At 36.2% G+C, this 16,557-nt stretch overlaps 1 protein-coding gene across 3 annotated transcripts in view; it reads left to right on the forward strand.

Moving 5' to 3' along the window:
- Rpgrip1l (RPGRIP1 like) overlaps positions 1-16,557 on the forward strand; it is a 100,562-nt gene that overhangs the window by 25,508 nt on the left and 58,497 nt on the right. For all 3 annotated transcript variants that reach the window (XM_060392227.1, XM_060392228.1, XM_060392229.1), the window contains exons 8-14: positions 537-683; positions 2,019-2,092; positions 7,612-7,751; positions 13,285-13,391; positions 13,669-13,719; positions 14,450-14,629; positions 15,260-15,377. In XM_060392227.1, the coding sequence (XP_060248210.1) occupies positions 537-683; positions 2,019-2,092; positions 7,612-7,751; positions 13,285-13,391; positions 13,669-13,719; positions 14,450-14,629; positions 15,260-15,377 (817 nt within the window). The remainder of the gene's footprint in view (positions 1-536; positions 684-2,018; positions 2,093-7,611; positions 7,752-13,284; positions 13,392-13,668; positions 13,720-14,449; positions 14,630-15,259; positions 15,378-16,557) is intronic.

Below are 16,557 nucleotides of genomic sequence, written 5' to 3' on the forward strand. Positions count from 1 at the left end.
GCATAATTTAAAAACTTATTTGTATTAAAATTAAAAGTTAACTTTTCAAAGTTGTTTTTTTATGCTTTGATATGGCAAATCCTTTCTGTTTCCATGTCAGTGATCAGCATTTTTTTACCTATGCTGAAGAATTTTTAGGTAACATGTCCAACTACTATAACCATAGTAAAAAGGGGAGAATATTAACCACGAAAACCAGTTTACTTACTGGTTACTATCAACAAGTCAAAACCTAGGGGCAAATAAAAGGGAAGACAGTCTGTGTGGTGTGATACTTAAGTGACTTTCTTTGTATCACACATACATTGCTTATGACTTGAATAAGTTGTGCAGTGTAAATGTCCAGAATGGCTAGAATTGTAATTAATTTTTTGGAGTAAAAATTTAAGCATATTAAAAAATTTAAAGTTTAATTTAAAAATTTAAGCATATTTTTTAAAATATGCTTAAAGTAGCACAATATTTTAAAAATATTTTTAAAAATATGCTTAAATTTTTCTCTTTTTGTTATCTCTTTTTTGTTTCTCTTTTTGTAGAAACAAAGAACACTCAGGATCAGCCATGATGCCTTGATGGCAAATGGAGATGAGCTGAACATGCAGCTGAAAGAACAACGTTTGAAGTGCTGCAGCCTCGAGAAGCAGTTGCATTCCGCAAGATTTTCAGAGAGAAGAGTAGAGGAGGTGAGTTCCAGGAGAGTGCAGTCATTTCTTGCATAATAATTTCTCTGGAACTGTTTTGAAAAGTTAAGAGAGAAACAATTCAAAAATTGAATTTATGTCAAAATCTTGAACTATGTATTTGGTATTTTGAATGCAGCAGAATAGAGTAGCTAGTGTAGAACATGAATGGCAAACTGATGCTTAAAAATACCCACAAATGTTCTGAGAGCCACTGTTTATCTAGGATTAAAGAGCCTTGAGTGAAAGGAAGAGTAACATGATATATCACATGACCTGAAGAATGGAGCATTCCTAAACACAATGCTTCTTAATCATTGAAACACAAGAATAAAATTATAGGAATGGCGTTTCTGAGGGGATGTTACTATGACAACAATTTTGTAAAATTATCTTCTTTCCAGGAGGTTGTTTGAAAACTTACCCTTCTATTACTGTTGCCAGTCATATCTCCCAAGTAGCACAATATTTTTTCTGAAATCTGTTAAACTTATTCCTAAGGAGAACAGAAATGGAATAGGTGTTTACATACTGTTCTCCACTCAATCCTTTACTGTCTCTCATTAACACCAAAAGAAAATGTTGAAAATGGAGATGAATTTTAAGTACTCTGTTCCATAGCAAAAAAAAAAAAAGAAAGAGAAATGACTACAGAACATATTTATTAATAAAACCTTAAATGCTACAGTAGAACAATCTATATTTTAATCACAAAGATCTAATAAAATTACTGTGTTATCTAATAATTATATTTCTGAAAAATTTATTCACTAGGATAAAATATGGAATACTATTTTAGTTATTCTTAAGATGTGCTACTATTTATAATTTCAGGTAACAAGAGAAATTGTGTCTTTAATTAAATAGTGATTAACAAACTTGTTTGAACTCTGAACTCAAAGAACAGTTAATACTCACTTTTTATGGGCCAATTGGAAATTATTACAAAATGAATATAATGATGGAATTCATCAGGATCGAGAGTAAAAAATATATTTCCAGGGTCTTAAGAGAAAGCTCTTAACGCATTCTTTATTGAGTTCTGGCTAATGTTGTCATAAAGTAGTGCATACGTTTCTACTAAATTAAAACAGGAATATTAATTTCATGTTTATTTAGTGACATGGAAGAAATCAACCCTGGACTGAATGCCGGCACTGTATGTGGTCTAGTCAGCAGCCTCAGTGTGGGAATTGGGGCTAGAACGAGAGGCTGTCCTCTCCTGGCTTTCTTACTTGTAGTTTGATATGATAATAACTTATGTATAACTTTATTTTCAGAGTCCAGAGTGCTAACCCTGAACCATGGAAAATCTTTGTAACTTTGTTTTCATTTTAGCTGCAGGATAGAATTAATGATTTAGAAAAGGAGCGAGAACTTTTAAAGGAAAACTATGATAAACTTTATAACAGGTAAATCAAAATTCTGTGTGTTTCATTCTTGTTTGAGCTCTTTTGAATCAAAGCATTTATTGTCATAATACCTAATATTGATTTAAAAACTAGCAACAGATCATGACAAAAAAAATAAATAAATAATAAATAAGCTCTGCAAAGGCCTTTGTGCCGGTTTTAACCTGAGCTGTAGTCATCACTTGGAGCACCAGGTTGTTTTACTGTGAGTAACAAGCACTGTCACTTGTTGAATACAAGCTCCAGGCCGTGGATGCCATGCAGGCTGGTCTGCATCCATTCCTATAAATTCCTCAGAGTACTGTGGATATCGGATTCTATATTCTCACGTTACAGACAAGGAAAGGAGAACAAGGGTGGAGTACCTTTGACAGATATTACGTACTTGTGAAGAGTGCTATAATCTGAAGAAGCTCTCTGAGCTTGCTTCAGTCTCTCTTCTGGGCTTCCAGAATTCCCAGCAAAAGTCAGGCACCTCAGCTCAAGATGAATTTTGAAGAACTACTTTACTTTCAGCTCTTAATATGTTTCCTAATTACTGTATTTTAGAAAATAACTCCTTCTGGCAATATTTGAAACAAAATTCTACTCCATTGCTAGATCTGGCTCAGTGATTCTGAGCTGTCTATTGATGTGTATCTGTGTAATTGTTAACATCTTTCCAGTCTGTATGATGCTAAGTGTGGGATAATGTAGAATCAGATTTAGCATGTTTAAATATATGTTTTATCTGTTACTCAGCCATTGCTTCATATTAGTAATATACTGAACCCTCAGAATTAGTATCTGTGATGTAAATATCTCTTTAACCTCTTAGCCTAATGTTTTATAAATTTATATACATTTAAAATTTTTAGTTTTTACATTTGTGTGGATTTTAGGTTAGTTGGAAACATGACCTAAGTCATTGGTAAGCATCATTCCAATGCTTTGTACCTTTTTTTCTATTTGTTAAGGGTTAGCAACAGTAGAATACCAATTAAATAATCAGAGCCCTCTGGCAAGGGTAGCCTAGCTAAACGTCTCTATGTGGAACTGTATAAGGCTTCCTTCTAGACCATTTTGTACCAGTCCCTTTCCAATTAACCTTAATTAACTTGACCTAGAGAATATATTACACCTCCTAGCTTATGTTCCCATCTCGAAGGGACTGTATGTATATTTACATTGATGTAACTATACGTTTTATAATCATATGTTTAAAATTTGAGTGTCGTACAGATTATGCAGTGCCCTCCTAGGTGAAAGATGACAATGTCCCTCTGTTTTGTAAAGAAGGCAACTGAGACCAACACCAGACGAACGCCCCTGTGCAGAGTCACACTGCATGGCTGGCGGAGCAGCATGGAATTGAACCCTATTCTTTCAACTCTAAAACAGGATTCCCCCCAACCCAGTACATCGCTCTTGCTGATTTTAATTGCATTGGAAAATTATCTGTGTGAAAAGGAAGCATCCATGAAATAATGGACTGCCATACATGCAGAGATTTTGATTGATTTATACTTATCTTGAACATCTTGTAACTCGAAATAATTTAATGTGGTTTAAATACAAAATGCTCAGTGCCATTTGGCCATTACTTCTATATTTCTGCTTCTCTCCAACTTGAGAATTTACTGAACACACTTTCCTGGAATAAAAAACATCAGACTTATCTGGGAATAATACATAAATGGAATTTTGACAAGGCATATTTTTCTCATATTTACTTAATCACCATAAAACTTTATCTTTTCATATTAGAAGATGATTTAAGAGTGTGAATCTAAATCTGGCTTTGGAGGTTTTGATTTTTTTTTTTTTTTTAATGTTTTGGGCTTGCACTCCATTTTTTTAGCATCACGCTGAAAACAGACTTCATTGTGCTGTTTACACATAAATTTTATGTGAGGTATTTGAAGTAAATGGCTATGATGAGCATCAAAACAATGTCAAAAATACAGTGGTACCCAAGCCTGAAGTCCAATGTGTATATGCAATCATAACTAGAATGTTAGAATCCTCTGATGGAATTCTTAAATATACTTCCGGAAGCATAGAGAAACTACAAATATCACCATTGTCCCTAGATTCTTGCAGTGCTTTTCTTTCACTACACTCTTTATTCATCGTTGCTGAAATTAATGTTAATCAGAAACTATGCATGCTACTTGTTTGCTTAGTCATAATGATAGCATGCTTTAAAAAGAAGAGCATGTGTTTGTTATTCAAAGTTGGCTGCTTTTCAGGAGAAAAAGATGATTTGCAGATTGCATTCTCATCTTCCTTTTTTAAATGAAATTTTGAATCTGTTTATTACTTGACATGTGACATACTAGAGAATCATGTGGTAAGATAAAACCCTCATGTTAGTACGTGGTATGAGACTTCGTTAATATGCTAAACATTTTTGATACAATGCCAAGAAATAATAACTTTAAGAAATGTTCAGTTTTAAGATTCAGAATGATTTTTTTGCAATTAAATCTTACTGCTTGCTAAAGAGAAACTTCATGCAATAATATGGCAAGGCTGTGTTCCATTTCTGAAATTAGTATAGTTTGGGTGCCAGGGAACTAGTGAATGCAGTAGGCCTTCAAAAATAGTATGTACACATAACCTGGAGAGGTTATTTGAATCATTACACCATACTTTTAAGCCTCTCCTACTGAGTACATGCACACACACACACACACACACACACACACACACACTCTCTGTGCATGCGCAAAGCACTACTACCACCATCCACTCCCAAGTTTTCATTTTGAGGTTGGGCCCAGGATTCCTGTTGGAAGTGACTGTAAGGGATTGCTTGCTGGAGAGATGTTGATCTAATAGCTGTTTGTTTAATTTGACTCTTACAGTGAATGACCCTTTCAAGAATTGAACAGATCAAGTTTTTATGTTGTGACACTGCTCAGAATTTGAAAGAGCAGTGCTGGCCGCCCATAGACTCTGCTCATTTTTGCAACATGAGCTCTGATTATCTGCAGGCCTCTTGCTGAAGTACCTGTGGGTTTCTTTATGGGAGATAGGGTTATTCCCCCTCATTTCTCACATGAGGAAGTCCTGGAACATTAGAGGAATGAAGTTTTTCTGTGAGAAAAAAGGCCTGAGGGTAGAGAGGAATTCTTAAGCTTTTATTTTGATTGTATCGTGTTTTAATCAAGGGTGTGTATTAACAGTATACTTGAGACCGATGGCAGCCAGTGGGCATGCTAGTGACCACAGGCACCAACAGCCCCTCCTGCAGGCGTGTCACAGAACATACCAATGCAATGGGTGCAGAGACAGTCCTCCTCCCTTCACTGCCACTGTTGGTATATACAAAACATTTTCATGAATAAAAAGTTCTTAAACACTCTTCTCATATGCAGATTTAATCATGTATATAGCCCTTTCAGTGAAAATGGAGCCAGATGTGGTTCACCATTTATAGCTACACAGATGGCTCCAAGCATAGAGGAATATAGTAAATTCAAAAGGAATTCCTCATGAAACTCTAGTGGAATGCAATCCTAAATTTAGAGGGAAGATAGCAGTGGGCTAAATTCAGATTGACTTATGCTGATTTACACTAGTATTTTGTGGGTTTGGAAAAACCAGGCTGCTAAATTGTTCTTAATTTAAACACACAGCTTCTGATGTTCCTGCCAGATTAGCTGCTGGTGATCTTCTGCAGTGTGCACACTGTTGGAACACTACTGTTTCTAATTGCTGGCATCTGAGGGGATTTATAGTCGTCCTGTTTCATCATGCTAAGTTTTTTCGGGTGGTACATGTTTTTAATGATAGAAGGCACACATACATACATGTACCCACATTCATGCATATGTATTTATTTGGCTAGACACAGAAATTATATACATTCTTCATGTTTAAGTGAATTTGTAAAGGAATATTCTTTAGTATTAAAAGTGTATGTGTTTTATTTGGATTTCACTTAAGTCTAAGTAATTCTACCTTTGATAAAAATTAGCTTCAGATATTGGCATATCAGTTCCATGGTTTTTGTTTTTTAAGGATCCATATGTGAAATGAAGAACACTAATAGAGGAGAACAGATGGCATCTTTAGAGTGGCTTCTAGAGTTCCATTTATTTTCAAGGTGATATTTTTAATGCAATAAAGATTCAAAATTTGAAACGAATACACAGTTTTTTTGAAAACTGTGCCTTTTATGAAAATTATCTCTTGGAATAAAACCTCAGGACTAGTTGGGAGCAACACTAAGGGCAATTTTCAATAATATATTTCTTTTTCATTTACTTCATTATCGGTATAAAACAAGATTTTATAGAGTTCTGTTTCATTTACTGAGTTTAAAGTGGAGGGGTCAAAGCTGCGGGTGATTATTCAGTCATGTCAAGCTTCACAGAGAATGGCTTCCTGCTAAAATGCAGATCACAATAGGTTTGCCCAAGTCTGGCTATCACCTGGGAAGCTACAGAAACCTGAATTGCCAGGCCTCTCCCTTTGAACTGTCCCCGAGAGTCATGGAACAAGCTGCTATAGCACCATTGTGTAGCACATTCAGGACCCACTGGATAAAGAAACGTTTGTTTTCTCTCTGTGTGTAGCATCTACTTATCCCAAGTCTGTGGCCCCCTCTAGTATGTTGGGCCTTGATCTTCAGCGGATTCAAACCATAACTGAAACTACTTCGGGCTACAGATGTAGCTCAGTTGGTGGAGTGTTTGCACAGAGTCCTAGCTTCTATCCCCAGCATTGTGTAAACCAGGTGTGGTGGTGCACACCTGCAGTCTCAGCCCTGGAGAGCAGAGCTGGAAGGCAAGGCCACAAGTTCATGGTCATTCTCAGCTACATACAGAGTTCAAGGCCAGCCTGTGCTGGAGACTGTCTAAAAAAAAAAGCTGCTGCACTTTTATTAAGGATTGATTCTAATTTTGCCTTCATGCCTTCATTATCTTATTAGATTACAGCCTCTTGTTTTATAAAAATCTGTGATAAAAAGTCAAATTATTTGTTTTTAGCCTATCACTTTTAGTGCCTGCGCACCACTTCTTAATATCAGAATTACCACTTTGTGGTTCAATGTACTGTCATTGTATGGCTGTCATTTTATGTCTTTGTTATCACAGACTCACAATTTTCTCAGAATTAGATTTAGATCAGGTGGAAAATACTTTTCCCAACACTGAGTGAGTGGGCTTGTAAGTGGAAGAAGACAGTCTTGCCTGTCAGTTGCTGAGGTTTGGAGTCAGGGATTCCTCTGCAGTATGTAAAGTATCTGAATTCCTAACTAGTCCACAAAAGATGTGTGTTGCCAACTTTTCTGACTTTGGAGCTCTAAATTAAGGCCAGTTCCTTTGCTCATCCCACAGACTCTTTCATGTTTCCTAACCGCAGCCTGAGCAAGGCGCCTTGGTTTCAACAGCAGCAGCCCAGCATATGTTTACTTAATTCCTAAGACATGCTGGCAGTGGCCTCTGTGCCACTAAAAGCTCTCTCTCTGTTGTTTTCGGGGGAAGCTGGTTTCCCAGCTCTCCCTGCATGTCACGTGTGTTTTACAGTGCCTTCAGTGCTGCCCATGAGGAACAGTGGAAGTTAAAGGAGCAGCGGATGAAAGTGCAGATTGCTCAGCTGGAAAGTGCCTTAAAATCTGATCTAACAGACAAAACCGAAGTCCTTGACAAATTAAAGACTGAAAGAGGTACATAGAAATAACCAGCCATTTACGTATGCAGACATCTGATGCTTGTTTGCTAAGGCAGCCAGTACTTCTTGTATGCCTACTGTTTGCCAATCCTCCTGCTATCGTATGGACTCGGCTTCTATCAGTGCATGTGTGCATATACATATATACATATGTGCGTGTGTGCTGTCTATAATATATGCCTCATATATACGCCAAAACAATTGTTTCTCAGAGTAACTTTTATCCAGGTTGTCTTTCATTAGTTTAATATCCCTAAATTCTGAACTTTTCATTATTTGACATTCCACAACCATTTATTGTACTGGTGCTCAGCATTGCTCTAATTTCTGAGGGTACGCCAAATAAGACAAAGACTTGCCCTCATTAAACAACGGATGCGATGGAAAAAATCCGGAACAGGGACAAGTGGGAGAAATAGCTTTGTGCTAATTTCAAAGATCAAACCAGAACAAGCTAATAGTGAGCTGTCTAAACCTATCCTATTAACCAAGACACTTTGTCAAAATGTCCCAGTTAAAATAATCATTCAGCATAATCATTTTAGGTCTTGTCTCATAGAAATAAAATATAATTACAGATGTCTGGACTACTGTATTACACAAAGATACATATGTAGACTCAAGTCAGTGCTCACAGATATACAATGGGAGTCACAGATTTTTTTTTTATAGAAGTGTGGAACCCGTATGTGCACCCATTAGATACACACAGGAATGTAGTGATAAGATTGCCCCTTTGGAACATTTGTGATTCAGTTACATGAGAATTTTAGAGGTTTAATACAGTCGGGCATGGTGTCATATGCCTGTAATCATAGCACTCAGGAGATCAAGACAAGAGAATTGCAAATTCCAGGCCCCCTTCAGCTACATAGAAAGACCCTGTGTCAACAACAACAAAAAAGTTTAATATAGAGACTTAGTAAGAAAAATATATTTTTAGTTAGTACTCTTACCACAGGGTCACATTTATTGACTAAATGGAATATAATTTTTCACATTTAATATTAATAAAATCAGAGTACATCCATAAGCAATAACACCGTAAAAATGGTTAGGCAGTTTTTTATATTTCATAAGCCTAAAATAGAAACACATAGTCAATGGAGTCTTTATTCCAGTGAAGCACAGTAGTCAATATTTATCCACCAAGTGATTGAATTGACTGCTATGTTATTTTTAAGTTTTTCTAGAGGCTTGTTCATGGAATTAAGTGGTGACATGATTTCTGGCCTCGTGGGTTTCTGACTGTAATGTGCACGAGTAAGTACTTACTGGAATGCTTTGTCTGTAGTCGCTCAGTAATTCCCTCTTGCCCATTCCATTTTCCAAAAATAGATAAATTTCTCATTCTTAAAAGACCAGGGAAATAAGAGGACAGCGAGGTGGCTCCGCAGTTGAAAGCATCCTGCCACCAAGCCTCACGACCTGCATTTGCTCCCCCAAATCCCATAAAGAGAGAGCCACCTCCTGCATCTTGTCCTCTGACCACAACATGCACACCTTGACCCCACATGCTCCAACACCCACATAAATAAATACATAACAATTTTACAGAGAGAAGGAAAAAATATGCCTATATTATTCCTTTTTCTGTATTTTCTTAGATATCAAGAATTTCAAAACTTTTGTCTTTCAGATACCTGAATTGATCTCTCAAATAAAACTCTGAAAAGGCATAGAATCTTAATTTCTCTTTAAACTATTGTTTTTTAATTGATTTGTTGAATTCTTATTGTTAAGTATTATAATTGCTAAGATATTCTGATTCACCTAGTCCATTCTCATCTTTTTAGTTAGAAAATAGATATATTTGTTAAGATTGTTTTTTATGTAGGGAGATGTGGCTTATGCTGCCAAAAATTATTCTGTTAATATTCATCATAAGCACTGGTTCTTGTTTATAAGGATTCTTTTAATATTGAAAATAATGTATGTGCATTATGCAAGAGTTTTAGATCTTTTTGCAGCCCTCAAATTAATCTCTGCTGGTACTTGTGGCTCTTCTCCAAGTTGTTAGTGTATGTGTGTGTGTTTGTATCTGTGTGTATATATATGTATATATAATATAATATATATATATAGTATATATGTGATACATAGAGTATATATAGAAAATATGTAATACGTATTAACAACTATATATCATATATGTAATATCTATGATAAACCATATGTATACATACATCTATATGGATGGATTAAGTTTTATAATATGCTCTTTTACTCACTGTTCTGTGAAGTCAGTCCTATGGTATAAATCTGAATCCATACCATTATCATTAATAATGCCTATTATAGTTTCTTAGTGTGCAGATGTTCTGAAGATGATTCAGCAATTGCTTATGATGAATATTAAATAATTTTTGGCATCATAAGCAACCTTCCTATATTAAAAAAATCAAACACTTTTATCTAATTACTTTCTAAGTAAAAATTGCTGGAACTATAATTTTCCAGTTATTTTCTCCGAATAGTTTAAACTTATAAGTCTAAGTATTTAGGTCTTTGTTTATTTATAAAAATGTTAAAATAAATTCTAAGAAAATAAGTTAAAATAACTTTAAGCATTTAATAATAATAAAAATAACTTTTCTGGCTTTTAATCATCAGGGGGGAATAAAGAAAAAATTGAACTTATCTATATAAGGAAATCTTTGAATATCCAGAAAGTTCATTTCTGTGGCACAGATTTTGAAGTGGTTTAATTTTCCTTTGAACTCTCCTCGCACATTTGCCTTTTCTTGTATCGAGTGCTCTTCACCAGCAGATGCTTCCCTGGCTTCTTGTAGTCATTCATCTAATGGGCACAGTATTTTTAGAGGGTATTCACCTCTTTATTCAAGGTACAAATTAGTTTCAGATTGTGTGAATATGTGGGGCAGGGATATGTAAATGCAGTTTGCATTTGGCTAATGCTTAAATTAACTGCATGTGTTTAAGGGCTTGCTTTTGAACGTTCCTTTCTATCTTTAGCTGAAATGCATAATTCAGCATAATGCATATGGTTATATTGATCACAGCTGAAGATATTAGCACAAAGGAGCTCTGAAAATTGTTTAGTTGAATTGTTCTCTGAGCTATTATTAATGGTGTGCTGGAAGAATGTAAGTTAAAGAGCGAAATGGCATCTCATTTGAATAAAATGCTGTTTAGCTTAACCTGCTTTTTGTCAAATCATAAGGTAAGGGGGTTGTTTTTCATCTCATACAGAGTACTTTGATTTTTCATATTATAATTCAGCAAGCCTATTTTCTCTTTGAACTGTAGCAGTGTGGTATTTTTAAAGAACCAAACATATCCTAAATAAGCAGCTTGATAAAGAGAGAATATAATGTAGAATTCTACAGAAATTCTGTAGCGAGGAGGTCAGCGGTGCTCTATGATGTTTGCCCATTAAGTTACTCTCCCGCAAATGGCACTCCATTTTTTAAATATCAGTGAATGGCGGCAGAGCTGTCAAAACAGAAAAGAATAAAGGATGGAAATACTCATAACTATTTGTACTTACTGACATATTCTCAGCTCTGCAAAATTGAAAGGATTTAAACAAAAAAACAAAAAACCTGGAGCCAGGTGCAGTGGCGCATTATCTGTAATCCCAGCACTCAGGGAGGCAGAGGCAGGTAGATTTCTGAGAGTTCAAGACCAGGACAGCCACAGCTACACAGAGAAACCCTGTCTCGAAAAACTAAAAAAACAAACTAGAGCATAAGAAAGATGACAGTGCACACTGTGTCCATGTTAGGAGGGAGCAGGGCATCCTTTGTACAGTGGTTCTCAACTTCCCTGATGCTGGGATCCCTTAGTACAGTTCCTCATGTTGTAGTGGCCCCAAACCAAAAAATTAGCTCATTGCTACTGCATGGCTGCAATGTTGCTACTATTATGAATCCCAGTGCAAATATCTGATAGACAGCATATCTGATAAGCAACCCCTGTGAAAGGGTTGTTTGACCTCCTACCCCCAACGGGGTCATGAAAAGTTTTATCTCATAAGAATTCATAATAATTATTAATGATAATTTTTAGTTTAGAGACAAGTGTTTGATCCATACCTTCATATTTTCCAGGTGTTCTTCACACTTGAAAATTCTTTCAGTTTAGTAGGATATAGCAATTTTTACCATAAGATAACCTTTAATTTTCTATCTATACATTAGAAGTTTTTATATACTTATTAATCTCTTTATCTTTATAATCCCAAAAATGTCTAAGAACTATGATATTAAAAACATCCCAGTATAGTCCATTTCTTCTTGACTGTGTAATTTAACATTCTTACTTGTGTGCAGTATTCATAGCTTGGGAGCACAAAGCCTTGAAAAAGGCAGAAACATACTTCTGTATAACCAGTCAAAATGCAAATGCCTTCATGGAAAGAATTCTTGGCAAATGTGTTACTTGCTTTTTTTAACTAAGAAAAGGAAACAAAGATGTACAACTTGAATTGAGGACTTAAACAAAAATTCTTGAGATCAAAAAGAAATTGAGAGAGGCATTTTGGATGGCCTAGTCTAGAAGTAGTCCATGAGGAGTCAGCAAAGCTGAATAACTGCCTGCCACAGTGAAGACAGTGGGGAGTGCACCTAAGAGCACAGCACTTTTAAAGAATGCAGTGCATCTGCCTGCTAGCCATTAATGGCTTTTTTATTTTTTTTCCTCATGTGTCTGAGTGCTTTGCCTGTGAATCTGTGTGTACCATGTGCATGCAATGTCAGCGGTGGCCAGAAGAGGGCATCAGATCCTCTTACTGGAGTTACAGGTGGTTGGTTATAAGGTGCCATGTGGGTGCTGGAAATTGAACCCAAATCCTTTGGAAATGCAGCCACAGCACGTAACTGCTGAGCCATCTTCCTAGTTCATGCTCCAACCCCTTTATAAATTAAGCACGTTTAATACAGAGAGCAAGAAATTAGTGTATGAATTTGCTGTTTTCTTGATTTCTCCCTCACAGTCCTGCTAATAGCAGGAGCCCCGTGAACTTAGAATGCACGAGTTATCATTAATTCTGCCTCAGAATCTATCTCCTGTTGGAACAGATTAGGGGGGGTATGGTTGATTAAGTTACAGATTTGAAGTTTATAAAATAAATGATCTTGTTTTAATACAAAGACTGACTTTATGCTGAGGAAAAAGAAAATTCAAGGAAGTCAGCCAGAACACTAAAAGATAATTTTTTTTTTGCATGTCTTTCAGGACCCTTAATAAGTAAGTAAAACCATATATTTAGAAACATGTATTTTCAGGCACTTTAAGTAGGCTGTTCCTTTGAAGTCCCAGAGAGCACAGCTTCCTTGTGTCAATACTGTGAACTTGAGTCTTGACTTTGCAGCAGACAAGCGAGTCACATGGTGGCACTCGATGGTGCTCATTGGCTTCTCGTTCCTGCTGTGTCTGAGGTGCTGGCTGTTTCCTCACTGCCCTGAATGACACCAGACCCAGCTTGCTATGTAACCATATTTAAGTTCTTTTAACATGTTCTTCGACATACTTCTAACTTAGCTTTCCAATGTGTTATTTTTAAGACCAAAATGAGAAACTCATGCAAGAGAATAGAGAACTACAGCTGCAGTGTCTGCAGCAAAAGCAGCAGCTGGATGAGCTTACAAACCGCATGAAGTTTTTCAACCAGGTGAACCATTTCCCCTCTTTACTTTGTGAGTATATATCTTCAGCATAGAAAAAACAGTGTACAACAAAGCAAGAAGTACAGATGTGTCACTTGTCTATTAGCTGACACACCTGTTTGCTAATTTTGTGTGCCGGTATTCTAAGTTGCTGAATGTCCTGCATACTTGACTTGCTTTCCTAAAGCCTCAGGCACTGTATTTTCTACTAGATATTCGGTGTAGTGGGAATCTGTGCTCTGAACTAATCCTCACTGTGAGCTTTAACTTTCTCTACTACAGGAGAGTGATATTAATGCTGATGACCTGAGTGAAGCCCTCCTGCTTATAAAGGTAGCATTTTAACAATTAGTTGTCAATGCCATGGCTTCATGGCATCTTCCAATGTATTGATGCCCTTCATCTATTAACCTGATGTTAAGAGAGTGAATTGTGTGTGCATCTTCTAAAGCTCACTGCATCGTAGTGTGTGTGTGTGTGTGTGTGTGTGTGTGTGTGTGTGTGTGTGTAAGGGGGGGAGGGAGAAAGAGAATCAATGCTATATTAAGACTCAGGAAATGGTTAGAAGACATTTAGTTATAACATATGCATATTTCATCGTGACATCAAAGTCACATTAAGATAGACCTCAGCACTCTTATTTAAAGCTCTTTGACTGAAAAAAAAAAACAAAAACAAAACACTCTATTTTTACCTGACCCATTATAAAACCAAGTTTGCCTTCTGAAGTAATGTATTGAACCATAACTCAAATGTACTGTTAATCTACAAGTACACTCTTCTTATATCATAATGTACATTTTGATCAGATGAAAAAAATATATGACTTCATTTATGTTATGAAATTGATAAGCTACTTTTATTTCTCTGTAATTGTTCTAAATTTCTATGTTCTAAATGTCTGTTGTTCTAAATGCAAATGTTTGTGTTAATACTGCTTTATTTCTAATGGAAAAATGGAAGCTCGTGAATTTAACTGAATGTTTTTTAATGTTAACATTAATTCACATGGTCACATTCTATAAATTCTTGTTTCAATTAAAAAACTATGGTTTTACTTTAGGCTCAGAAAGAACAAAAAAATGGAGACCTTTCATTTTTAGAAAAAGTGGACAGCGAAATTAATAAAGATCTAGAACGTTCCATGAAAGAGCTTCAAGCAACTCATGCAGAAACAGTGCAAGAACTTGAAAAGACAAGAAATATGTTAATTATGCAACATAAAATCAATAAAGACTATCAGGTACTATCAGACACTAGTTGAGAAGGCATATTTTCTGTGATATTTTACTGATGGTTGTCTTTTCAGAGAAACGTTTTGTTCTATCGTCTTTTATTATCTCCTGTCACCTATTATGACATATTAATAAATTCCTGAAATTTAGCCCTATAACTAGAGAGGATAAATAGTTTTAAAACAAATGAAAAAGCCTTGCCTTAGGGAAATGCTTAGTGGAGTTAAGGTCACTTCTGTTAGTGTCACCACAGTCTTCAGTGAGTCGTAGTCATCACTCTAAAGCCCTGCCACAGCCATCCATGTCAGCTTTCAATAAGAAGGAGATTTGTGTACAAAAAAAAAAAAAGAAAAGAAAAGAAAAAAGGAAGCGACCACTGTAAGCCATGTGACAGGAGGACATTGTGGTTTAGAGTTTGTGCTAGCCATCCAATAGATGTTAAAATCATCCTAATTTTCAAAACTCCAACTAGAAATGCTTGATTTGTACCATAGTAGCCGTAAAATTCCATCTAGAAATGTTTGACTCCTAGCATGGTAGCTTTAAAGCTCCATCTTAAAATGCTTGGCTCAAAGTCACTTTGACAGATGCAAATAGGATAATCATATATAGTGAACCTTTCTGTCTCTTATTTTTAGATGGAAGTTGAAGCAGTGACTCAGAAGATGGAAAATTTGCAGCAAGATTATGAACTCAAAGTGGAACAATATGTTCATCTTCTTGATATCAGAGCTGCACGCATCCAAAAGCTTGAAGGTACAGTGTGCACAGTTTTATGGTGGTTGAAAATGCTGTCCAAACCCTCGCTCACAATATCTTCCTGCTCTGTTTTTTTTTCCCAATTTGAAGCTGGAATAAGTTACCAGATTCTTTTCTACTCAAAAATGTTTAGTAGGATTTTTCAAGAATTTACTGTTTTCAAATTCAGTGTTGTAGTCAAGATTTCAAAGAACTATATAAAGTGTCACAGACTCAAGTGTCGCGGCACCTTTGTGATTTTTCTTCTAAGCAACATGTGCATCTTCGCCAACTCTATGTGCTTGTTCTTTTTTTTTAAGAGTTATTTATTTATTATGTATACAATGTTCTGCCTGCATGTACACCTGAACGCCAGAAGAGGACACCAATTTTCATTATAGATGGTTGTGAGCCAATGTGCTTGTTCTTTTTTCCATTCACTTTGCTCATTCCAAGCACCAGCGTTGGTTCCTTTCTTCCTTGACATCAGATAATAAATACCCTTCTGTGTTTCAAAAGCTAACTTGGTACTTAGCGTGCTAGGAAGCTGGCTCTGATTGATTCACCCATCTTCCCTATACCTGAAATGCCCTCACAGTGAGTTTCAAACTTTAGCAAATGCAAAAATCATCTGAGAGAGCTGTATATATACACGTAGCAGTATACACGTGTAATCCCAGCTCTCCAGCGGATAAGGTGGGAGGAATGCAGGTCTGAAGTCAGCTTGGACACAGTGATGAGCTCTTTGGCAGCCTGGGCTATCTGGAGACCCTATCCTAAGAATGTATCTAATCACAAAGGACACCACTCTGTCTCTAATTGTTTGTGTACTTTGCAATTCAAATGACAGTGTTCTCTCTAAGCACTTCCCCCAGCTAGAAGCCAGAGCTAATGTAGGCTTCTTTCTGTCACTTCTCCTACCTCACATCTAGAATGCTTTTCCTTACTGTTAGGGTGGTGTGTGTGTGTGTGTGTGTGTGAGAGAGAGAGAGAGAGAGAGAGAGGGGACCTCATGTCTTCTTTGTGACATCTATGCATCTTGGAGGCAGAATGGACGTTATATTGCCATTGTTTCTGCCTTTGGGTATTTAACCTCAAATGCAACCATGCTGAGAGACAGAATGTTTAAGAAGCAGTTAAGTCAGTTGGTTCTGCTCTCAAGAAACGATCAGTGCCACTATTATGGAAATGGGTTCAT

The sequence above is a fragment of the Meriones unguiculatus genome, chromosome 10 (assembly GCF_030254825.1).
Source record: "Meriones unguiculatus strain TT.TT164.6M chromosome 10, Bangor_MerUng_6.1, whole genome shotgun sequence".
NCBI classification, from domain to species: domain Eukaryota; kingdom Metazoa; phylum Chordata; class Mammalia; order Rodentia; family Muridae; genus Meriones; species Meriones unguiculatus.